Source organism: Zootermopsis nevadensis, unplaced genomic scaffold (genome assembly GCF_977971745.1).
Source record: "Zootermopsis nevadensis isolate Lab colony 2312 unplaced genomic scaffold, Znev_1.0 Znev_ptg000004l, whole genome shotgun sequence".
Classification (NCBI taxonomy): domain Eukaryota; kingdom Metazoa; phylum Arthropoda; class Insecta; order Blattodea; family Termopsidae; genus Zootermopsis; species Zootermopsis nevadensis.
In genome coordinates, this window is record NW_028259136.1 from 3,880,584 (window position 1) to 3,906,657 (window position 26,074).

Consider the following 26,074-nt stretch of genomic DNA (forward strand, 5'->3'; position numbering starts at 1 on the left):
ATTTTCTGGGTGGGATGATAGAGTAAACAAATTAATTTAGGAGTATCGTTGTTTATTTACCAGGGCCGCAGCTTTACAGAATCTGAACTCAGGGACATATGTGCAGCTGTTCTTCGAGGTAAGAAATGATCTCACCTCTTTTTTTTAATTTTAGCCAGTTTGTTGTATATTACAGATTAGTTCTTTGAAAGCCAGATCATGCTTATATTTTTACCATAACTTATGAATGATTTAGTCAGTCATTGAACTCCTCTGAGAAGTTCCACAACAAATAAAATTGTATGAAATTTATTGTCTTATAAGAGATTTATAATATATTCATTTATGCAAGGATGACATATTGTTATAATGCCCAAATTATTGTAAATACTGGCTAATACACAGCTGACTAACACATTTTTCTTTTCTAACAGTAAAAAGTTCAAAAAGTTAAAAGAAACCTCCATTGGCAATGCTGTATTACTATGTGATGAATACTTTTGCTACTGAACATATAAGTGGTAGCTTCAGAAATTCCAGGACAGAAGTGAAACATTGATGTTATGGCAGATAGGATGCATGTTAAGGCATGCACATCCTCTAAATACAACAAAATTTTTCAGTTACCATTAAAGTAGAGGGCATGATAGATCCCACAAGAGAGCCTGATGCATAGAAAGTTTTAGAGTGGTGAAATTCTTCAGCTTGAGCAGCAATCTAATAAAACATTTTGCCAGCAATTTGTAAGAGAATAGTTATGAACAACTGTAGATTGCTGGCAGAACTGTAATTTGAAGGCAAATGTGTCTAATGACATTTTTGTGCTCCCGAATTCAAAATATGTCTCCTGTCCTGAAAATTTTTTAAGCTATCATATGTAACATGAAGTAAACTTGTAAACAAATAGTTTAAGTTGCATTTTTAATGTGTAGACCAGCTGAGTGAGTTGACAGCAACATTAGTGGGGCCCCCTGGTCCTCCTGGAAGAGGCAAGTCTGGTCGATCAGGGCCACCTGGACTTCAGGGATCTCCAGGTTTGATTTTATTTTAGCTCCTCCAGCACACCCTCCCAGGCAGTGCACCCACATCACCAACTGCTTACTCTTCATTGCTGCAGTTTACAATAATGAACATAGCCTTATTTGCTTGCTCCTTGCTGTCTGCACAGATCGTATGGAGGAATTAACGTCTGGCCTTCGCGGGGCCCCAGGGCCTCCTGGTATAAGCAGACATGGTAGAGCAGGGTATGCAGGGTCCCCAGGCATCCCAGGTACCTGACCCTTCCATAAAAATACCTATTACCCATATTAATAAAATCCTTTATACTTTATAAATGTTACATAATTTCATATATTACAGGGTGCATTATAAATAACTCTCTGGGTTTAATTAAATTCAAGTGAAACAACATGAGATTTATGTTCATATTAAAGGGATATGCAGTCAAGATTTTTGTTTTCATAGCATATTTTTGTGTGTCTGTTCTGTAAAATTAATCATAGGGATATGTGAAATACTTATTTGTTATTTAAGTGGGAAAAAACTGGCATGTAAATGCAAGTGAAATTAAATATTAAGAAAGCAATAGAAAACACCAAATACTTTATCCCCTATGTGAATATTATGTCTTGTGTTTTTAGATTTGACTAATATTTGACTACTACAACTTTCATATATATATATATATATATATATATATATCCTATTTCTTACTAAATTTAATTAAAATATGGTGGTATTTTATGATGCACCCTGTTCATTTCAGTTTTTATAACTATGTATACTGTTTAAAATTTCTCTTCTCTTATATATAATTAGCAAATAGCATGGATAGTACATGACAGGTAGTAACATAGTTAACCCTGGAAATTATAATGAAAAAACAATTATAACTGGGCCTTGTTATAAATATCCTTTACCATGCTTTGCCATTTAAGTAACTGTATATCCAAATGAAGAGCTACCAACCTCAACAAAATGCCATAAACTGTAGATAACAATATAAGTTTTATACTTAATTTGCTTCTTTAAACTGGTAATTTAATGCAATTCATTAACATTAGTAGTAGAAGACAATTATAGTCAATCATTTGTATTCTGACCAATGCTTGGAACTTTATTATACATGTAATTACTAAATCCACAATTCACAACCCCAATGGTTGACATGGTATCTGTAAATTATTAACCCTTGTACGTTTTACTTCATTTTAGAATATCTTACTTCGTAACCTTTATCGTCTATGTGATGCAGCACAGTTGGCCATGCATTACACTAGCATACTACTAAACTATTAACTCTGGAGTTAAAGTCTAGCCAGCAACTTGATGATACAAGGAATTAAATCCATTATTCCCACAAGATAGAGTTTAAGAACCAGTTGTGTCTGCATCCCTTTTTAAATGTTGCACTTTAATTTATATGCTTAAACTTTCATTTCACATAAGTGACAGCAACTTAACTATAACTGACTAATTATGCAAGGATCTTATATCAGTGTGTTGTAAAGAAGAAGAAAATTATAAACTTCCTTTAACCAAAATAGTTGATAAAGTTTAGTAAGATCTATCTCTTTGACACCATTCAAATAACATTAAAGTAACTTAAAAAAAATACATTACAAATGTAGAATTCTTTACCAAAAAGAATGAATTTTTGTTTTTGATCATGCTATGATTTGCACTAGTTAAAGGATTCATGTGAGTTATGTCTTTGTGTAGGTGATCCTGGACCTCCAGGACTGCAAGGTGAGAGAGGCTTCACAGGGTTGCCAGGTGTCCCTGGACCTCCTGGTTCTTCTGGTGCACAAGGAGAACGGGGAGATAAGGGTGATAGAGGACCAGAAGGAATTGGCATTGAGGGTCCCATTGGACCACGAGGATTACCAGGTATATAGATCCACAGTAATGTAACTGGTATTATTCCTTTGTCTCTTAGTTAGTTTCTTTCCTTTTAGTTTTGCATCTAAAATTGTGTATGTATTTCTTATCTCCCTTATGTATGTTACAGTTTCTGCCCTTCTTATCATTCTTGATTTTATCACCCAAATAATATTTGAAGATGCATGCAAATTGTGAAACTTATTGTATTTAAGTTTACCAGATGTTGAGAAGGAAAAGCAAATAAGAAGCTTTCTCAAGACAATCAGTTTTATTAATTATACCTACTTTTGGAATGGGAATCATATGTGCTGTAGGTCAGCTTTATCCCACTGAGTTAGAATAATAATGGATGAACTTTCTCTATGAAAGCTGTACTAGGGAGTCCATATGCTTTTGTAGAGCAGAGTACAAGATATAACCATCTGAATTTGTTAAAAGTTATTGCATTAATATATTTTTATACAAGCTTGTGAGTCATAAATATATTTTCTGGTGAGTGAAGTTTGTCCTGCTGGTTAGTTTGTCTAACCACGAGTCACAAGTATATCATGGAACTTTTTATGAAATGACAAACATTGGACATGTTTTGAAAAATACAATATGTATATTGTCAGGTACACATCACTTCCTTTATCAGAATGTATATAGCATCTTTGTTAATGTAATTGTTTACTGTATATTGTGGGTGGAGACTTATAATGCAAATCAGGCTTACTTCCTGTAATAAATTCTTTGAATTTAAATCATATAAACTGATTCTTTGTATTTCATATTAGAATTGAAAACAATGGATAAATTCATGGTAAAACATTTTTATAGGACCTCCTGGACCAGATGGAATTGGGCTTCCAGGCAGAGAGGGGGAAAGAGGAGAGACTGGAAGACCAGGTAACTTATACATACTTACAAATCAGTGTTTTAGTTATGTGGTTTTTCTATATTTCATTAACATCTAGGAATATATACCAACTGCCATGAGATAAAGAACAAGGAAACTAAAAAGCAGAAGATAAGTAACAAATATGTTACAATGAAAATACAAGAATAAGATGGTTTCAGACAAGATGACTGGAACATTTTAAAATTACAGAAATATGCTTGCATTCAAAAAACTCTACAAATATCAACCAGAAAGAAGAGGCATAACTTGTCTATGGATGCCTTTATATTCCTGTATTCTCCCATGCCTGTCCATATATTAAATCTTTCCATCATATTCTCTTTTTTTATTAATTCATTCTTTAATCTTATTTATTCACTGATTTCTTAGAATTCCCATTGTTCTTTTCCAGTTACTTTCAATTTCATTGTTGTGTTAGATGCATTACATAGTTAAATTCTATAATGTTTGCAAACTGTGTGTTCAGAAATATAACTATTGTAAAAGTACCTGCTTAAAACATCACAGTGTAGACAATATTTTTAAATATTCTCATCATCAACTTTCCACATCTTAGGCACAATGGCCTGTTATGGTTTCAGACACTGTTTATGTGTTTATTTACAACAGTAATTCAACCTGTTTCAGCTCATTTTAGTATATGGTCACAATACCTATTTTTCAGCCTACATTATCTTTTCTTCCTTATAATTTATAATTCCAGCAAGTTTAAGAATTCTGTCATCATGTCCCACTCTCCCCTATATTAAATTATTTTACTGTTTTATAGTAAGAGCTGTAGTTAATGTCTAATATTTTAAGTTTTCTCATATTTAGGAGAGGGCAGCTAATCTCAGTAATCTCATTTTCTCATATATAGTATGGTGTGATAAGGTAATAAGTTCTGTTAGGTTTTGTATTACATATGATTTTCTTCCTCCAGGTCTACCTGGCCTTCGTGGGGCCCCAGGCCCCCAAGGAGCTCCTGGGTTCTGTGAATTCTGTAATTATGCCAGCACAAACTACCTGCAAGCTGTAGCTGCACGCTCTGGTGGCAACTCCAAGGGGCCATGATAGATTGAATATCAGCTTCCTAAATTTTAATGACTAGTAGGGGAGGTGCCATTAATGCTATATACAGTTGTGATTACAAAATTTGATGAAAATTCATTCAGAACAGAAAATGTACAATCTAGGCAAATTCTTTCTTATTGTAGGAACAGAGTAATTATCATATAATAAATCTATCATATGATCTGTATTTATAAATAAAATATCTAAGATTGTATAACAGGCCAATAAAATAATTATAGTTAGGTAATATAATATAACGTTCTGAAAAAAACTCATTTACAGGTTCTGGTTGATTTATGGTTATTTAATAATCTTATTTTTAACAAACTAAAATCTGACAATCAGTGAATTCAGGTATATTTATCGTTTATCATGATTTGATATATTATGTCAGCTCTCATTTTAAGCATACGTGTCAGTGAATGATTGTAGAAATTAAACAACTTTCTGACATGAAATCTAAGCATTACAAGACTTGCTTTATTGTTATTATAAATCAACAGAAATGTGAAACTCTCAGATTTTTACAGATGAAGGTACTGACATTTTTTCAAACTTGTCATCTTAATTCTTTACTGTGTACTGCTCTCTGGTCTTTCTCTTATATAGTCTGTTCTGCAGAAATTACTGAAGTTAACCATGTTGACAACCCACTGTGTATATGATGCACTAATGCACCTCTCTGAAAAGGTGTTCCCTAGTTTTCAACAAGAATTGGATATTTAAAACAGTGAGGGCATAAGTAAACAATCCCTTAAACAATGTGCTCATAACATAATCAAGTATTTTGTATAACAGAAATATAGATTGATGTGGTGCCATTTTAATATATGGAATAAAATGCAAAAAATTAGTGCTAGCAGTGAATAGATATCATGAAGAAGATATATCAGCTTTACTCTTCTGGGCATCACCATTTGCCATTGCACACTAAGCAATTTATGAGGAACTATTAAATATTACTACTTGTCAAAAACTAATCATTTGACAAGACTCAAGCATGTAACATACCAACTACATTGTATTCAGGATGAATATATTTAAGGGTATATTCATTACCATACACCAAGTCAGGTATGGGTACTACTTTACAGTGCTCAAGAATGGTTTCTACATAGTTTCAGTTATTAATTTATATGCTTTATATTTTGAATATCATTGGCTGATTTTTATTAACTATTAGAGATCATTAAGTAATTGTACTGACTTCTTGTGTCAAAGATACAGCCTGTAGTTTAAGTTAATATTTTGAAGAAATTTGTGTTCAGTCACATTTAAAATTTTAATTTTTGATACTATAACATCACAAAGTGTGCAAGTAATTAAAAGATAAAATACTATGTTTAAGACATGGTGTTAGTTCTTAGAGAATATGAGCATTATGTGTAATAAAGAGTTAATTTTCTGAATGCTGTTAAGGCACAACATTAAGCAAGAAATTACAAAATTGAACTAGGATGCTTCCTTGTTTTGTTTAAGCCTGGTAAATGATGGGGCAATTAATGAAAATCTGAAGAAAAGAGAGCCTAGTTGTTTATATTAAAATTCTAGTTTAGTTGCAATGTATAAAATTTTCCAAAATATTATTGGCATTAAATGTGAGTTGGACTTTGCATGAAATGAAATTATTTGTTGTACCAGTGTCATTTTGCAAATACATATTTCCAGATTGTCTGGTTCTGAATATAGGAACAATATACCATTACATGAATCATTTTATGTGACAGAACATCAACAGTAAATCAAATCTGGAGTGAATGTGCTGAAAGACAATAGGATATAACTTTCAACATCTTCAGGGAATGTGTATGTGCTAGTGTTGTGGAAAGTACTGTCAAAAATTACATTAAGAGAAAACTATTGTAATCCTCACGAATTATGTGACTTCTCAGTTATTTTGTATTGTACTTTATTATGCCCTCTCTGATGTAAAAATAATAACAGTGACTGGTAATAGTATCGCTTACATAAATTATTACATGTAAGTTAAAAATAACATAAAGTGAACTGATCAACCATGAATATTGCTATGAAGTCACATAGATGTAAACCTACCCAAGGTTTTATTTTATCACTGCCACACTAATTATGTTACAGTTAATTATTGTTTAAATAACATTTATATTTCCTACTCTGTAGTCATTTGACTTTTTAAAAATTAATTTTCCTATAAGTATTTTATTAATGGTTTTGTGTGGATTTTAACCACATCATCACCAAACCTGTAAAGATATTTCATTTCATAATATAGAATAAGGTATGCAAACATGTGTTCCTAGAAAGAATACTGTATAAAGAACCTGATTGTTTTCATAACTTTTGTTATTTTTACATGCCATTTTAATTCAGCAAGTGCCATATCATTATGAAGGATGTACTTTGAGACATAAGGTAACAAAATCCACTGACTGGTATCTGGTTACTATTTTGTTTTACGCAGTGCAATGCAATTACTAATTTTCAATATGCATAAAATTCATGCATGACTAGTTGTTATGACTGATTCATGGCATAGTGTGAATATGAAAGATTAAAAGTTTGTACTGTGAAATGGAGATTTATATTATCACAAAAAGTGCTGTTATTTTCCTCTAAAACTTTTGTAAATGTATTTATTTTTGTAACACAAAAATACCAATATTTGCTACACAGAGAAAGTATTGTAGTATAAAAATAATTATCTTCTTCTTCCTGCTACATTCAAATTTAGGTCAGGCCTCAACTACTGTAGAGAATACAAGTAGTAGGACTCCTTGGATGAAGGATGAGTTCACTACAAATCCTCTGTGGTCATAAGATGTTATTTCAAATTAATCTTAAGCACAAACCATTTAATTGCGTTAATTGGTCAACATCTTCATGCTATTAAATTTTCTGCATCTGGCAAAGAGTACACATATATATATCCAAACATTTTTCTACTGACAATACAACAGTGTTGGAATCTGTTTGTCTAGCTCGCAGTATAATTATTAAAAAAATAATCATGTGTGAAATTCTTTCCCTTTTCCTTTACAGTGGTGACAGTTAAACTAAACAGTTTGTCTTCATTCAAGTTTAGTACCATAGTCATGGTCTTTGAAAAAGAAATTGGAACGTTTTGTCTTTATTGTTTTATAACATAAATGTAAACATTTAAATATTTTGTCCACCATGTACCTTCCCATATAATAATTTCATTCAAATACCAACAGATGTTGGTATATAAATAAAATTATTATACAAGTTAAAATGTTCCCAGCATGCAGTTACTTGAAAATACAGACTTGATAAAAAATATAATTATTTTAATGCATGAAACATAATTATTTAACAATAACACAGAAAAGTGTAAAGGCATGCCAGATATATATCTTTGTTTAATAGTATATATTACTAAAAGCTTTTTTTATGAAGCTGAAGTCTCCTATTGACTTACTCATCCTTAAGGGAACCTGAAAAATGTAATGAGAGGAAGGATGGAAACAACATGAATTAAAGCATTTCTTGATCATTTAAAATATTTTAGTTATGAACTCAGGTTTTATTGATGTTTATATAATTTTAGTAATCAATAATTCTTTGATAGAAATTTGTATTTTCTTTTTACATAGATTTCACATCATATTCCTATTTAGAAGATTCCACATTTGACCATTAGCTGGATCAGATTAAGATTTTTCTGCACATATCTTGGGTAGTCTTAATATCAGCATCTTGCTGACGTTTGAATTCTATCTTCAAACAACTATATTTTATATTGTTTTATGATGATACAGACAGCAGTTTGTGCAATGTCCTTTTGTAACAATAATAATGTAGGCTACGTGATCATTTCAGTTAGATCAGTTACGTAACAAAATTTTGGGTACAGTTTACAACATACAGAGAGTCTACATGCATTCTTAATGACTTCTCATCTGTTGTAGGTTTTCATGTTCATTTATTGCAGAAAGAAACAGGTAACAGCTTTACTTTGCAGTTATAAATTCTGCTGTTAATAAAATTATTGGCAAAAACAATCATTTCTGAAATCTTACGATTCTATGTAGACCAGTATGTTGGATTTTGTTGAAAGAACAATTGAGAATTGTGGGGAAAGCAAAACAGCAAACAATAAACATGAGACATTAGAGAAGAAACCAGATATATTATATGAATATAAATTATGAAAAATGTATGTTTGGAAAGAATGCTTTAGAACCAGATTTCAAAATTTAGTTATCTGTGTAAATCGGAGAGAGCATTCTGTATTTTAAAAGCTCCGCCAGGTGGCATACATTGTAATTTGGGAATTGTCAACATGTGTTTTAAAATGCTATGATTTTAGTAATAGCCGTAGAAGGCTTTAATAACAATTAACAGTAATATACAATACATTTTCTTACAGGGATTAAAATTAAATATGTTATCTACAGGTGGCTATTATGATTAGATTTAATTTCATTGCATCCAAATATTGAGATTGATTGGCATTTTGATTCATTCTGTTATATATTGATTTTTCATTCGTTATCTTTCTGAATTAAAGATATAGCGATAAAGATGTGAACCAATTGTCAGTATGCTTTGGTTGTAACTATATGATAAAGTATTAAAATAATGAATACGCGGAAGAATTGTCGCTTTGTGTGGTAGCCTTGCTCCAACGTGTTTACCCTCTCCACTTTGTTTTAGATATGGCGCCAATTATTTTCTAAAGCGTGCTGTCATCTGCTGGACTAAGAAGCTACTACATTCAAGTGCTGCACGGTTTGTTTATTGACTAGTGATTTTATGAGTATAAAAATGTGTTTTTTGCAAAGATATTGTTTGAAATTTGCAATATTCTGATCAGAGTGAAACAACGTAAGTATATACATGCCATACTTGATAGTGAGTATTGATGTATGACAACTGTTTTGTTTTTAGTACTTGGTTAATAAACCCTTATGGACCGAAACTGTTTAGGCTTTTGACAGTTGCGGCAATGTATTTTATTTTACTTTTTTCTAATTACATTTCTTATCTTAGAAGTTATTTACAGCATCGGTAGAAAGTAAAGACCGTTACTGCGTTGACTTGAATGAATATTGTTTTATAATTGGAAGTGTTCAAGATGGCCCTATAACCTTTTACAGTACCATAGGTTAGTTGTATACTCAAATAAAATAAAAATAACAAAAGTGGTAAAACCGTTTTGCGGTATAAATGAAAGTAAGTATCTCTCTATTCATTGTTATTGCATATTATGAAAACGATGTAGTGGAATATATTTGTACACTGGTGATGCATGTTTGTAGTATTAGGTTCAATGTTTATGCAACTTTAATATATCCTGGGTAAATATTTCTGGTATTGGAAACCAACTGGAAAGTTGTGTGAAATATTCCAAGTTATTTTTAATAGCCACTTCAAATTGTGTTTGTTAACGGATGTTGACAACACTCCATAATTTTAAATTCTACCAGTGTTTGAGGTGTTAGAATAGTGCCATTAATGTATGTCTTTTTTACAGTATATGTTATGGTATGAATTTGATTGGTTGTAACTTAGTATGGAATAGGAAGATTTGCTACTTATGACTATATTGCTGGAAAACTAGTCATAGCAATAACTATGTAATATACATAAAATTTTTCTTACGAATTTGGGATGATGGCTAGTTAGTGATCCTGATATCCATAGGATAAAGCATTTTTAAGAAAGTCTTCTGTCAGCTTTAACAGTTAGTAATGTCCAGTTCTATTAATATTGAAACATTTTTATTAATTATAGATTTATACAGAATTGTTGAAAGTTAATATTCAGTTGGTGACTTGCAAATAACATGAGACTTTAGGATGAAGCTGTAATAGGTCCTGCAGTAATAGGACTGATTATGGCTTGGGTTGCTTGGGTTCTAGATTCTTTGTAGAGGCATCATGATTTTCCTATTCAACACATTGTCTAATATGATTCTGAGATCTACCCACCCTCCTAATCATTGGATGCTTTGATTCTTCCCTGAGGAATGATTAGTTATGAAGCTAATTACTCACCATCTGAAATCTAGAATGTGTGGAGCTTCACCTCCATGCCCTCTGGCATGATGCTTATTTTTATGGGAAACTTACCAACAAGAAATATTTTTCATAAACACTGTGCAAGCATCTTGTTATTTTGTGTGTACATATGTGAGGTTGACAGACTTTGGACTTCTTACCTAGGAATTTAGTAAATAGTACAGTACACTACAAAATGCTGAAGTTAAGGAAACAGAGTTGTCTCTGTAGGTCTCAGGTTATCTTGTTAAGCATATAATATTTACTTAGGTATCTCCTGCAGATAAGTAACACAGTGATTCTAAAGAGGATGTGATTGCTTGAATGTTTATGGTGTTATACTGTAGAGTGCGGGAAACACTGGACCCTTTAATTCCATCTGTTCCATTTCACTGTTTAAGTTAAATGTGAAACAACTTGAAATAAAGGCTGACAGATCTTTTTTTCTAACTTTTTTAACTTGTTGAGAAAATGTAATCCTTATCAGTTGTTCATTTTACATGAAACTGAAACAAACTTTGGTCAATTTTTTTAAAAATATATCATTGGAAAAAAAATTGATAGACTACATGATACACACACACATACAAAAAGGGTTATTGTATTGAAAAGGTGTTAACAATTGTGAACATGTTAGTGAACATTTGTCTGATGCATTTCTCATTCAGGATTACCTGAACAGGGAGGTGCTTTATCACCAACACTTTCCATCATTGAATTAAGATACACCATTAGAATGATCCAAGAAAAGATAGTGGGATTTGAATTGAATGTGACACATCAACTTCTGGCCTGTGCTGATGACAGTGTACTGGGCAAAAATATAAATATCATAAAGAATTTACTTTACTTTGCACATACTTTAGAGGTTAATGAGTGTTACTTATTTTTGAGATATAAGGGTCTGAAATTTTGTCTCAACCTAAGAGAAAAATATATTTTAGTGTGTCTCAGAATGAAGTGCTGAGGAGAGTATTTGAATCTAATGTGATTGGAGGCTGGAGAAAATTGCACAATGATGAGTTTCATAAATTTACTCTTATCCAAATAATGATACCAAATACAGAGGTATAAGATAGATGGGCAAGTAGCATGTATGAAGGAAATGAGAAAAGCATAACAAAATTTTAGACAGAAAAGTGAATGGAAGAGAGCTCTTCAGAAACCTGTGGATAAATATTAACATGGATCTTGTAGAAATAGGTTGTGATCTGGATTCATCCTTAGGATATGACCCTGAAGTAGGCTCTTGTGAAGATGGTAATGGGCATTCAGATTCAACAAGATGTAGTGATTTATTGACTGTCTGAGCAAGTATTAGCATCTCAGAAAAGACTGTGCTCCAGGGGTTAGATGTCATAACATTTAATGGTGATAGTTATAATGTTTGTGTGTGTGAAACAGGAAGGGGTTAAAATTATGATGTTTTTATTGTCTCCAGTGATGTGTCCTTCATAATACAAAAAAGATGTTAATTAATGTTAGGTAGACATGCAAACAGAAGACAAATTCTTTTATTTTTATTTTTGCAAAAAGCAGTTAGTCCAAAAGTGATATAATGAGATATCTGTTAACATTGTTTCTCTTTTGAGGTTATTTTTATAATATTCCAAGTAACAGCTTATGTGTTTATGTATATTTTTATCTGCTTTTGCATGAAACTGTCTGAGAGGTAGCTGTCTCCTGAAGTAATGCAAGTTGAAACTAACTTCGAAAGATACTTTGTTGTTTAACCTTGTATCTCTGCATACCATGCCTGAAGTTACTGTATCAGACTATACAGAATAATTAACTAGATTCTAGTGGGCCATTGCCATACAGTGTAAATACATGTGACGTGCTGTTAGCAACATATTTCTTAACTTATTCATTAATAAACATTTTTCATGGTCAAGAAAAGTGGTAATTTATTTCTGCAGTTTAATATTCCACAGATTTGCTCTTAGTTTTCTGGAAAGGATGGTGAATATGAAGGTAAATTTAAAGTTTCCACTGTGTATACACATGATTCCATGAGGTATAGTTAGTACATGAATCCAAAACTTTACTAATTCTTAACCTTGGCTTAAGATAAAGGTCAGTGGTCAGTTTATTCTTCACCAACTTCACTGCCATAGAAAGAGGTTCTACTGCTTGTTGGATACAAGAATTAAAATACCCCAGGGCCATTCTAGGTGCTTTGAAGGCACAGAAACTTTCCCATGATAATGAATTATTAATTGCAAAGATTGTTTTAAAATTACTTCTTTATTGTCTGCATATAGGTTTATATCTAAGTAAGCCATAAAATTGCAACTTTTACCAGGAAGATTTCACGTGTACATCTTACATACAGTGTTTTATACAATATCAGACAAAAAGTTTGACAAGTACAGGCTTTTAAAAATTTGAAGGTAATTTTTTCTCACGCTTATTCCTGCCAAACTGTAGGTATCTGAGTGACTGTACTCATGTCAAGTTGAGGTCAAGGATATATCAAGGTCACGACAATATCAGACTAAGGGTTTGCTGAGTAGAAGTTTTTAAAATTGTCAAGGTGATTTCAATGACAATATTCATGTTATGTGGTTGTCAGGGATAGGTCAAGGTCATGTTAAGATCACTGCAATATCAACCCAACAGTTTTCCGAATAGAGGCCTTTAAAATGTCCATGGTCATTTCAAGGTCCTTTTTGTCACGCTTTTTTCTACTCAACTGCAGGTATTTGAATGACCATGCACGTGCCAAGTTGAGGTTATGGATATATCTAGGTCGTGTTAAGGTCACCACAATTTCAGACTAAGGGTTTGCCGAGTAGAGGCTTTTAAAAATTTCAAGGTCACCTCAGGGTCATTTTTCTCTAAAGCTTATTGATTCCGAACTGTAGGTCTCTGAATGGCTATAATCATGTGCAATTGGGTTAGGTCAAGGTTATGCCTAGTTCGCGACAATATCGGTTTAAGGGTTTGCGGAATAGAGGCCCAATTTCGAAGCCGATTAATGTAATCTGTTGTATTTAACGACGCAGTTGGTATCTCAGACTATATGATGTTGGATGATAGAATGATTAATGAATTGGGAAGGATGTGGAGGGAAGCTGTTGCGGCTTATTTAAGATACTGTGTCTTTTATTTTCCCGATGAACTGTGGAAACCTCTTTCAGTATGGCCGGTCGTCGGTCCGAAGTTTGAACCCCAACCGTTCCGAATACGAACCTCTCGGGTGAGACGTTAGTTTTGTAATTATAATTGTATGCTTAGATTTGTAAGCGTATGAGATGAGCGGGACATGTATCATACCGAGACAGCTTAGCACTATTCCGGGAGATAATGAAACGTCGGCAACATTCGATGCCATAACCCAAAAAGAGGATCAGAATTAATAATGAAATTATAATATTTTATTAAAGTCTATTATTTGAATAGGTTCCATTTTAATATATTTCTATTTGTTGTTTAACTTTAGCGAGAATAGAATATGTGCAATGGGCCTGTAATATATATATATCTCCTTTTGAATGGTTCTACCAGCAGTGGATTCGTACCTGCACGAAATTTGCATCTAGACCAATGAGAAATTTAGAATTTCAAAAAACGCACGAATGTAACACCCCATCCCACTCGTTATGGTATAATATGCATTGTATTACGTTTGCCACATCTTCGTGGATAGATTCATCGTGTGATTTTGGAGTTGTAGCCAGTTAGTCGACGTGGGAAGTGGGACTGTTATTCTCAGCAAGAAGTTTGGTGGGTCCAGTTGAATGAGCTCATCGGATTACTTCATTGTGGTCATATCGTCTTCTCTGTGGACAATGGCCTGTCTCGGGACGCTAATACATGCTGTTATGTGCACTATTAATGGTCACTGGAGTTCTGTAACTTGTTTCACCTCCATAAAATTATTTCTTGTTGTCGCAAAAGTGATACAAGCTGTTTTGTTGTGAGATCGCAGAGGCGTTTCAAATTTGTGAAAGTATCAGCAGACCTTTTGGTGCCATACAACAGTAAGACAATGTATCAGTTTTTTTTAAATAGATACGTTCTTCAGTTTTTGAAGTAGTAGGCCTGTTAGCTTTTCTGTTACTGAAAACCGCGTTGTTGTTTTTTATTTGTACCGGATTTTTTCTTTATTTTTCCCCGCAATTCAAAATGCCCTGGAATTTTACGCTGTACCCGGGTGACTTCAAGTGAGCTTCGTATTGGACGAATTGCCACTGGAACAAGTTTTACTACGTGTTCTTAGGACTATAATCAGCGTCTGTGAATTGTGTTCCGAGTGTAAAAGTGGCTTTACCACAGTCATGTTCAAGCGGATTCGTCTTGTCGGTGTTCTTGGTAAGCCAATCCCACCTCACTTTCGGCCCTGCCTCGTGTCTTTCGACCCGCATTGCGCACACATCTATCCTTAAACGTCGTACTTTCTGTGTGTGGCGTGGCAACCAACGACGAGATAATACTTTTTCCTCATAGATAGAGAGTGGAGTGCTGATACCGGTGACCGCTCCAGCCCAGTCCATCGATGTCCGCAATTTCTTTGTTTACCAGTGACTGCAATCTAATGCATCATAGCGAGTGGTTTGCAGCCTTTAGGCCGTTTCTAGCATCCTAGTCACCTAGAATTCTAACTAACTGAATTCTTGAAGCTAATTCTTCTTGAAAAGTTAATAGGCGCTTACCTTGATAAATTTCCCGTGTACGTAGCGCTTACGGAGGAGATGAAAAATGCGCACAAAATTTTGGGTGGAAAACCTGAAAGGAAGAGATTACTCCGAAGACCCAGGCGAAGGAGGGAGGATGATGTCAAGTTGGATCTGAGGGAAATGGATTTTAAGGGCGTGGAAAGGAATCATTTTGTGCAGGATATGAACCAGGGACCGGTTCTTGTGAACACGGTCTGAGTCTTCGGGTTGAATTTCTTGTTTGGAAGCTGTGTGGATGGTGTAATTTGTCTGGTCTGTGGAAATTCATATTCTGTAGAGGAAGATATTTGAGAAATGTAATCCCCAATCAATAAATTATGCCTGGTTGCTGATTTTATTTAGCGGCGAAGTAACAGACTATCACGGGCAGCGGAATTATAAGAAGTAAGTGTATTCAGTGCAGCTGCGTAACTTGGAGTAACCAGGTGTAGATCGTCTGTACGAAAAGGAGAGTAAGGAATGTTTTTGACCTTTTCGTCTGTTTAATCTCTATCATTCGTAGACACTAATCGATTCTTTGACCTGCGAGTTTCAGAAAGCTTAGGTTAGGGAGGGTGAAGACATTTTAAAACGGTCAGCGAGAAAGACATACAGATTTTGTCTGAGCAACGTGGTGTAATATTGAACCCGTTGGTTTACACCCATCTTGTATTCAAGGTACCCACACCCATCTGCTTCTCGTCTCTCCCCTCTCTGCTCAGTACCACATCCACGTGTATTGATTCATCTCCCGTCGCTCTACGTTTACCTCCGTCTCTTTCTGTCCTAGGTGCTTTCCTTCTTCTCAACATGTTTTACATAGTCCGACCTGACGGGATACTTTTCCAACTTCTATCCTGCTGTTAACACTTCTTAAATTCATTGTGATGTAAATACAACAAATAGTGTTGCAAGCCTGTCTTGCCTGTCGTTAGAATATTAAAACTTGTATGTTCCAGCATTTCTTTTCAGCGTTTTATTCTCGAATATTTTGTTCTCCTGTTACTAATCGCAGTATCTATATCGAATTTTTCACCATCGTGAGAACCTCATATCTCATACAGAATCTTACTGTGATTATGGCGAAGGGTAAGATTATTGGTGGTGGTTGAAACATACACACATCCGGGCTGTCTCTGGATTTGAACCCTTTGGTTTCTCGTCATTCTCAAGTATGTGGCTGCATATTGAGGTCGGCGATAGGCTATATGGAATTTTGCTAAGACTCAAATGAGTGTCGCTCTACGATAGTGGCGTATTAAAGTACGTTTTCCACTGCCAAATAGGTTTTAAACGAATTGTAGTTGGATTTAAGCTTAGTTCTCGGTTCACCCATCACATCACAATTTTTTGGTTGGTTTGTAGGTTGTTTAGAGACGCTTTTAAACTGTGCGAATTTTTTAGCGTTGACTCATTCTAGGATTATTATGTATAGTGAAGTGGAAACAATGGGCAGGGAACGATATTGTCTGTCTGAGGTGCTACCTTGTTATTTGCTTGGAGAACTGAGGAAGACTACGGAAATCATAGATTATACTTTGATGGATATTTGTAGGAGTCTTTAACATTTTCTCGCAAATACACGTCAGAAGAGCTGTTGTCGCTTGAGCTACCTTTGCAGTAATGGTGCAGTAGGCGTACCATTAAAACACTCTGGTCTAATTAGAGAGTTGGGGAGCCGAGAATTGTGCACATAATTGTTATTGGTAAGTCTGAAGAGAAGAGATCACTTTGAAGACCTAGGCGAATCTTGGATCTTTGAGAAATAGGGTCGGAGGATATGGGGTGGATTCATCTGACTCGGGATATGGAATGGTCGCTGTTGTGAACATGGTAATGAGCCTTCAGTTTTCGTAAAAGATGGGAGTTTCTTGTCTAGCTGAGCGTCCTGTCAGATTCAATAGAAACAAAAGGGATTTCCAAAATAATTGTATAGTTAATATTACAGTTTTAGGTAGAGACAAATCGCACAACTTTATAAAATAATTAAATTCTTTCAAAAATGGAAGACGTTGGACAACTGGCTATTGTTTGATCCCGAACGTTTTAACAGAAGTTCGTGGTTGTGATGAAATTTTAGTTTTTGTATTTATTTTGAGGGCACATGTGCGCGTGGGGATCATCCAAAAAGTGTAATATCCCTAACTGCTGGCTTAATCTATGTGTATTACAGATTAGGTATAGTGATGCTTGCTTTAGTGCTGTAACAACAGAAACGTTAATATGGGCTTACGTTTGTGTGGTCCTACGACATGATGCTCTCCGTTTTCAAGCGGACTGCTGGTTCGTTATACCTGTCCGCACATCGCGTATGCTGAAGAAGTTGCCGCGTAATCACGGCGAAATTGTATCTTTTATTTTACTACGTTTCACGATTGGTTTTGATATCTGACGTCTTAGTTACGAAGCCTATCTGTCGCGCCCTTTCCATTTTACTGTACGAAATTCTCTCATTTCGTTCGATCTTTGTAGCTACGATACGTCTTTGGACAAACCGCATGGTTACCTGGGGAATCCCCAGCCATCCAAGCAACTCTGACGTCACTGTCGCCTTTCGTAAAGGTCAAATTCTGGCGAAAGCGTTAGCATTGTTACGCTTTTCTCGTATTTATCATTTGGTTTTCTTTATTTTTTAATTTTAGTACATTGTTGTGGGTTATGAGAATTTTACTACTGAAACTAAAAATAATATAATTCTGTAATTCTGCACATTCTTATTTCACAGGAATTGAAGACCTGCACCACAGAACTTGGCCAGCTCTGGGGATTTTGTCATGGGAACAAATTAAATTGGAATTTCCCGTCGTAACTCGGTAAGTTTGGTAAAAACGCGCCAATCTCATTTAATTGTAGATTCAGGTTTTATGCCAATTGTTATTTAGTGAAATGAATGACAGTTATGCAGCTACTTATAGAACTACTGATATGTCTTAAAATTTCTCGGTCAATGTATTTCATGTTTAAGAAATGTTATACGTTTATACCGTATTTTCTAGCGTTCTTCTGTGTGGCTTCCTCGGCTCTTTATATTCGTACATTGTAATTATTTGCCTTTTAACACCAGTCTCTCAGTACGAGTAAATATGAGACGGTAAAATGTACGTTTGTACAGTAGACGTACAGTACTTCAGTCAGAACCGAAGAATGACATTTCCAGCTAATTAAAGCTCGAGTGATAATTGGCTTATCGGTTGTTAACGTCAGACTCATCACATAATGTATAGCATATTGCTTACATGGTAGTTAAAGATATGTAATTAATACTTGCATGTAGGTCATGTTGTTGAACTTATCATTTCTGTCTAGCTGTATAGTGAAGTATTGCCATCAAGTAGATAAGGGAGTTCTGTTCTTCTACAGTAAAAAGGTCCACTGTATGTTGTGGGATGTGAGAGAGGTCCTCAAATATGGGATTGTTAACTGAATCAGTTATAAAGGCTTCTTAGCGTAACTAGTATTATTGTTTATATATATATATATTTATATATAAAACTTAAGCTGAGATTTAAGGACTTGAGACTGTACAGAGGGTCGATGATGCTAATACACGCGCATGTACTATGAATTTTGCAAGAATATTCTGCTGTTATAACTGCAGTTACAAAGTCTGCTTACTGCATGTCCTCGTGGTCCATTTGTGGGAGCTCTGGTCTGCCCCAAAACCGCTCGATAGAGGAACATCTGCGTGGGGTTTGCCTTCTCACGGCCAACCGACCAAAGAAGACGTCAAGAACGCTTTAATGCAAATTTCCTTTCAGATCGTAAGATTGCCGAAGACCCACACACCAACCACCCTGTCTACTTCTCGTTCCTGTCTCTTTCGCTGACACTCGACTCCTTATTCCTTTGTTTAGTTTAATTTGTGTCATTCAGTGCGTGGTTAATCGATAAAAAATTTGCCCCAGTTGAGGGAGAGCGCGAAAGTTCACGCACGTCGTCTGTGGGAGATTTTCAGAATACTGAAGAGATGGGTGGAAAATGTAGAAAATTGTCGGAGAACCAATAACATACGTATAAACAACGTCCACCCCGTAGTCAGTCACTATGTCAGAATGATTATATTTAGTTTTTGTTTATTGCTGTGATTCTCTTTATGTCCATTATTTTTTAATGTGCCACTGACCTTAGGAATGTCGTTTATATGATTTAAAAATCAGTTTAAATTAAATATTAGTTTAAAATATATTTTCTACAACACTTGCTGCTGGAGGTTTTGTGAATACTCCACCCTTCTCTGGAGTTGGTAAAAAGGAGTGTGTGCGAATTTGCCTGTATCATTTTCCTTTACACAAATGTTTCTGATAATTTCGTTTCCTGGGGCCACTCACCCTCCCTCATTTCTTCACCCCTCTGATAGATGGAAAGGGGTTGAACAAAGCAGCGCATTCATATTACATTACCATAGAAAAAACATTACTTCTCATTCAGCAGTGAGGGAGTAAGGTTTAGGTTTTACGGCTGAATTAGAACGTTTGTCCTGTAAAAACCACTTAATGAAAGCAGGGCGTGATGTAATTTCGTTACTGAAAAAAATACCCATAATTTCTTTCATAACGAATTTGCTTATATGAATGATTTCCATGAATCTGCAAATGTTTACGCAGCTCTGACTGTAGTGTTGATTGATAATGATCATCGAATTAGTACATAAATGGTGGCGGGAATTTGCATATAACCTTTATGCTCGTTTTACCGACATTGGGCTCGTTATTTACTCTCGTAAGCCGTAAAAATGGTATACTGGACGTAAAATTCTGTTCTTTGACCATCTCAAAAGCTCAGTAAGCTAATCCGTCAGTTATATTGCATTTTGTTGCTTGAATATAAAATTTACTACACAAGGTTTGTATCAATGGAAGTCTGTATAGTTGGGGTTCCGCCCGGAGCTGCTCCGTAATTTAACGAGACCTCCTAATTTACATAAATTTCACGTCTCGGTTTTGCGTGCATGTATTTATCTGAATGCCTTCTGTAGTCTAAATGTCAACGTAATTGGTTCTTACGCAGTTGTTAATGTTGTTATTGAACAGGCATGCCCTTAACTGCTTATTAACCTTCCAGTATAAATTAGACTGATTCATAAAACAGTTTAATAGACTCTTCCAAGGGTTTAAAACAGATGCGAACTGAGATTGTGTTGACATCTTTCATTACATATCATTAACTGGCCTGCCACGTGTTTAACGCCTTCATAATACATAGTTGTATTCTTTGGAGCAACACGAGTGGGATGGTGAACAAATATTTTTCCAAACTCTTAGCCAATTTAGTAGTGACTGGGCTGCGTGTTGGGTTCCATTCCCGGCAGGGTAGTTTTTCTTTTTTGCCACAACGTCGACAGTGACTCTAGGGCTCACCTAATCTCCTATGCAGTGATACCAGGGTTCTTTTCTCAGGGGTAAAGTGGTCAGAGCATTCAGCTGACCACTCATCTCCATCTAGTGTCAAGGCTAAGAGTGCATGGAAGTATACCTGTACTTGATGTTAAAGAAACCAAGGGCACAAGAAATACTTATTATTATAAGTCCTTTAGTCTGTTATTAATAATACCTTAATAGGACACAACTACATTTTGCATTCTTCAATTTAATATTCTTCATTCTCTCTTCTACTCCCTGTTAAGTACTCTGTAATCTATACACTTGGCCAAGAAAATAAGACTGAAATGTTTAATCATTTATTTTTTATTGACATAACTAATCAATGGATGAGGTGTATGCATGGTTTATAAAGAAAACTATAATAGATAACCAAGAATATGTCTCTCTACAAACTACAGGACACAATAATTTCATTATTTGAAGATTTACTTTTGTATTTATTTAAAATATTCTGCATTTCTATGGAAGACTATGCATGTTGGATTGGTTAGTATTTGTCTGACTTATATTCTAGTGGTATCGAATTTGAATATCAACCAGGATAATTTCTTATAAAATGTAAGGATAACTTCCTTCCATATTTTCTCGTTGTAATTATTGTAGCAGAGTTCCAAACTAATTTTCATTACACACTTTCAATAAGTTTTGGCATTCTTATTCTGATTTAATGTGTTCTGTTGAGCAGAGGTTGGCAGGCATGGCCACAGAAGACGGCACAGGCCGTGCATCCTCGGATCATAGGCTCCAGCTACTCCAAGAGATGCGAGGTCAGAACTTTGACATGATAAGATTTGCTTCTTATCGCACAGCTTGCAAACTGCGATTTGTGCAGAAGAAAGTCAATCGTAAGTTAAAAAACACTCATTGGAATATTTAACATGTGTCTGTTGTGGGAAGCTGTCCTTTTTTTTTTGTATTCTTCCTTCTCTCCTGCTCTTTTATCCAATCCGATTGCTTGTATTCTTTAATTACCACGGATTTCTTTATTACCCTGTGTTCCCTGGCTGTATTTCGCTGGAATCTCTATTTAGTATTAGTGCCAAACTGAAAGTAACAATTGCGAGTCACTTTAGATTAATTTGTTATTAAAATATTTTCTCCTTTAAGCTGAAAGCCTGGTCCAAGATTATGGGGGGGGGGGGGGGGGGGGAAATGTTAATCCTTGCATGTCTGGAGCATGCAGGAATACTTCACATATTTGATTTTTTATTCTGTTTTGAATCCTGTGCAAATCACTGCCATATTCTGTATCTGTTTTTATATGTGGGGGTTAATTTCTCCCTTCCCTTCCCTAAATGGGTTTCTGTAAACATAAAGTTTTGACTATTATTTTGAAAATTCAACATTTGCGACCCCATGTTCATAGGAACATTTTTTCTTATTTTTGATCCTGGAACATGTACACGAAGTTTGTAAACATACTTCTGACTCAACCTATATATATATATATATATATATATATATATATATATATATATATATATATATATATATATATATATATTCGCTAGAAACTGTAATCTTTACATTTATCATTAATTTTAAATTCTCTGATCTGTTATTGCATTGGTCGTGGAGAGCATTAGCACTGAAGCCTTGACATACATCCATTTATTTTATGTTGCTAGACCAGGTATCTCTGACTATGCAGATATGTTGATGCACCCTTCTGGCACGATGGTTTCAATATGATAGGGTGATACTGAGGATTTCAAGTAAAAATATGCATTATAAACATTCTAAACTCTGTTAGAATAAATTCTACATTGAGAGATTTACTTACCCCTGGTGCTTTAATTTTGTATTCTGAAATGAACATGACCTTCATTGAACCCTTTCCATTTGCTTTAAATAAATTGCTCTCATGATGTAAGCCTATCTGCATATGTGACGTAAATCATAAGTGATAAAACATTTGATAATGAAGTGACAGGGTCAGATGAGGTATTTTATATATCTTATTTGATTTTTTGTTTTCTAGTCCATGCTGTGGATATTTGGAATGTGATTGAAGCTTTCCGAGAAAATGGACTGAACACGCTGGAACCTCAAACAGAGGTGAATGTTTCCCGACTGGAGACTCTGGTGTCCAGTTTATACCATAACCTCAATAAGAGACTTCCAGTGGCTCAGCAGGTTCATGTGGAGTCCTGTTCAGGCCTCTTGCTCAATTGGCTACTGGCAGCTTATTCTGTGTGAGTGATTCAGTGTATCACTGAAGTCGGTAATATGTAGCCATGGGTGTTACTTGTCAGCTTCCCAAATTGAAGTGAATTTTTTTAACCCTCTCAGTGTTGACTTAAGAAGGGTTGTCAGACGTTCCGCATAAGCAAGAATGTCTCTTATTTCAATGTTTTGTCCCATTGCGTATATAATTGTCCCATATTTGACTAACACGTTGGCTTGAAAAGTAATAAAATGTTGTTAACTCTGTCACTATTGTGAGCAGAACAGTTCTGTTAGATTATAATGTGCTGTGATTGATCTGTGAATTGGTGTATTGATTTACTTTAATTTAATCATGACAGGGGGCTTACTATTACAGGCTTTTAAATAAATATTTTGTTTTGCCATCTCAGATTTAATCACAATATAGAATACAGTTCAAGAGTTGAACCAAACACCCACAAGACATGCATATACAATGCCCAAAAAGTAAAATCATTACTATTTGTAATCTCATACGTACTAAATACAATATAGAATTATAGTGTCTTTACTACAGGAATCAAGCACAGTTTATATGATGTAATTAATAATGTATTTTATCTGTTTTTATAGGGAAAATGTGGGTAAAATCCGAGTATTTTCTATCAAAGTTGCATTAGCTACAATGTGTGCAGGGAAGCTCATGGATAAACTAAGGTGTAAGTACAGTTTTGCTTAATCATTCACAGCAGAAAGATATACTGGCTTCTTCTTCTTGGTATTCAAGCATTGGAAGTGCATTTATAAAAAATCCACTACTTTTTCTTTCTGACTCTCTTTGTTTATCCATCTTTCCTTCTTCCCTTCCTCCTTTCTTATTCTGTTTTTAACTATTTTAATAGGCCACAAAATACTCCAATGTAAGGATTTGTTGCTGCTGCTTGGTGCTGTCATCACACATCAAAATGCACATAGTAAAAAATAAGAAGTTTTCTGGGGTCTTAAATTTTATTGCTGCAGTACCACATCATGTGTTTTTGATTAAATTTAAAATTACTAGCATAATAGAGCATTTTATGTGTGTTACACTTCTACGACCAATCTTATTTGTGTAAATTGTGCAATTATCATTATAGGTTTTAAACAATGTGGAATGATATTTGTCCTTTATCATACAAAAATAGGGGTTTAAAATCACAACACTTTCAGCCAGACTAATTCTGGGATTTAATGGTTTTGGTAGTATTCTTCTGAGACACAGCCAGTTGGACCACATGTAGGATGTGAAGCACACCCAATTAAGGTTAATTTTAAAGCTTTAGAGTCTAATGGAAATTCCTAGTCAAAAAATTGTGTCACTATCTCTTCATTAAGAATATTGTATTAATTTTTTTTATTAATTTCTGCAGTAGCATATTTATCAGTGACTGGGCAGTGTAATGCATGTATGGCCTTGGATCCCTCAAAAACAGATTGTGAGTGTAAATCCATTGAGGGCATAGATGCATGTTCATGATTTTCTCTGTTGCTTGTGTTATTTCCTGTTATAGTAATGTCAGTTTCCAAATCCAAGGCGTATTACTCCAACAGCTAAGGATATGTATTATATAAGATTTGAGGTTTTCACAGCGGCGAGTATGAAGATTTCTGTCTTCTGGGTTGTTGCCCTGTGTAGTCTGGTCAATGTTAACCAACATTTCAGAGGCAGTTATGACCTCTGAAACGGTTAACATCGACCAGACTACACAGTGCAACAACCCAGAAGACAGAAATCTTTATATGTATTATAGTTTCAGTATTGATTCTGAGGGCCCAGTAACCTAATCCATTAAGTTTAAGAAGTGTTATGTTTGTTGTTGCTGATTTGTGCTTATTGATGAATGTCTACAGATATATTCTCTCAGATATCTGATGGGAATGGTCACATGGTTGTGTGGAGGTTTGCTGAATATCTCCAAGAGGTATTAGCACTGCCTGCAGCAGTATATGAATCACCGTCATTCAGTTATACGGAAGGCCTTGCCACATCTATATTTCCAGGGGTATGTTAATAACTTATTTTCTCTTAGTGTCAAGCCTAGTATTATACGCTCTGTAGGGATTTTTTCATAAAGATTTAATAAAACAAGTGTAGTAATAGGTTATTTCAAGACATTGTGGTTGTATTGAAATTTTTGTGTGATTTTTCAGTGGATTGCTAAACTGGCTCAAGTTTGTATTTACAATTTACATTTTTTATGTGCTCAATGTCTGCAGCTTTGTTCATATCAGAATTATAGTTTCTTTAAATTAGGACCTAATTATGACTCTGTACACATTCACAGAGAGAGAGAGAGAGAAGTTGTCTTCCATATGTTTTGTGCACACTTTGAATATTATCAGTGAGCCTAAAATTACTGTTTTTTTGAGGAAGTTCCCAGCATGACAGCTGTTGTCTACAGTCTGTGTCTCTATTGGACCTTGTAGTGGTGATGAGTATTTGAGCATATCTAAGTTATCCAATTTATTATTACTTTCTGTGTAAACTGACAGTATATTCTGTAGCATGTTGTTATGTAGGGTGGGAAGGTGACAGTCAATGACTTCATGGATACAATGATGTCAGATCCTGGGCCACCTTGCTTGGTATGGCTCCCGCTGTTACATCGCCTTGCCAGTGTAGAAACTGGTAAGTTATCCTTCATAATTTAAACTAGTTATTTTACTCTGAGGGAAGAATGTGGAGTGAAGGTATGTTAAAATTGTGGGTATTAGAGAATGAAGCCAAACATCAAGTGGTTAACACTACTTCGTGTTTGGGAGATCCCTCTTTCGAACATCTGTTCACAGGCCAGCTATCTTGGTTTTCCCTAGCAAAGTGGATACTTGGAAGAACATAAGCTAACAAGAGCATAATATAAAATTGAACTTAGGGAAATGGTGTGCGAATTGGATTGAAATGATGAGGGTGTATTTATTGGCTGTTATTAGCATTAGAGATGTTGAACCTTAAAGAAATGTTTGTCTGTGACAAGTGCTCATCGAGTGACAAACCAGCTGAAATTACAGCAATACTGATTTCAAGTA

At 34.7% G+C, this 26,074-nt stretch overlaps 2 protein-coding genes and 1 long non-coding RNA gene across 15 annotated transcripts in view; 2 read left to right on the forward strand and 1 right to left on the reverse strand.

Moving 5' to 3' along the window:
• Positions 1-8,387, forward strand: part of LOC110833266 (uncharacterized) — a 167,595-nt gene extending 159,208 nt beyond the window's left edge. For 5 of the 6 annotated variants that reach the window (XM_087342900.1, XM_087342902.1, XM_087342904.1 and 2 more), the window contains 5 exons: positions 64-118; positions 912-1,013; positions 2,701-2,868; positions 3,682-3,750; positions 4,686-8,387. In XM_087342900.1, coding sequence (XP_087199026.1) covers positions 64-118; positions 912-1,013; positions 2,701-2,868; positions 3,682-3,750; positions 4,686-4,816 — 525 coding nt within the window. In that variant the 3' untranslated portion in view covers positions 4,817-8,387. Of the gene's footprint in view, positions 1-63; positions 119-911; positions 1,014-1,147; positions 1,250-2,700; positions 2,869-3,681; positions 3,751-4,685 lie in introns of all 6 variants that reach the window. The other variant, XM_087342901.1, reaches the window with a different exon arrangement.
• LOC147874820 (uncharacterized) lies at positions 36-10,886 on the reverse strand. Its single transcript, XR_015533658.1, has 2 exons — positions 10,816-10,886; positions 36-1,090 (listed from the first exon to the last, which is right to left on the reverse strand). It is a non-coding gene; the product is annotated as an uncharacterized LOC147874820 (long non-coding RNA).
• Positions 9,471-26,074, forward strand: part of Dyb (Dystrobrevin) — a 35,382-nt gene continuing 18,778 nt past the window's right edge. For 3 of the 8 annotated variants that reach the window (XM_022071087.2, XM_087342907.1, XM_087342908.1), the window contains exons 1-7: positions 9,472-9,643; positions 18,205-18,292; positions 21,546-21,705; positions 22,842-23,055; positions 23,642-23,727; positions 24,899-25,050; positions 25,568-25,676. In XM_022071087.2, the coding sequence (XP_021926779.1) occupies positions 21,558-21,705; positions 22,842-23,055; positions 23,642-23,727; positions 24,899-25,050; positions 25,568-25,676 (709 nt within the window). In that variant the 5' untranslated portion in view covers positions 9,472-9,643; positions 18,205-18,292; positions 21,546-21,557. Of the gene's footprint in view, positions 9,644-9,753; positions 9,992-18,204; positions 18,293-21,545; positions 21,706-22,841; positions 23,056-23,641; positions 23,728-24,898; positions 25,051-25,567; positions 25,677-26,074 lie in introns of those variants that run through there. The other 5 variants (XM_022071088.2, XM_022071089.2, XM_022071084.2 and 2 more) reach the window with 3 other exon arrangements.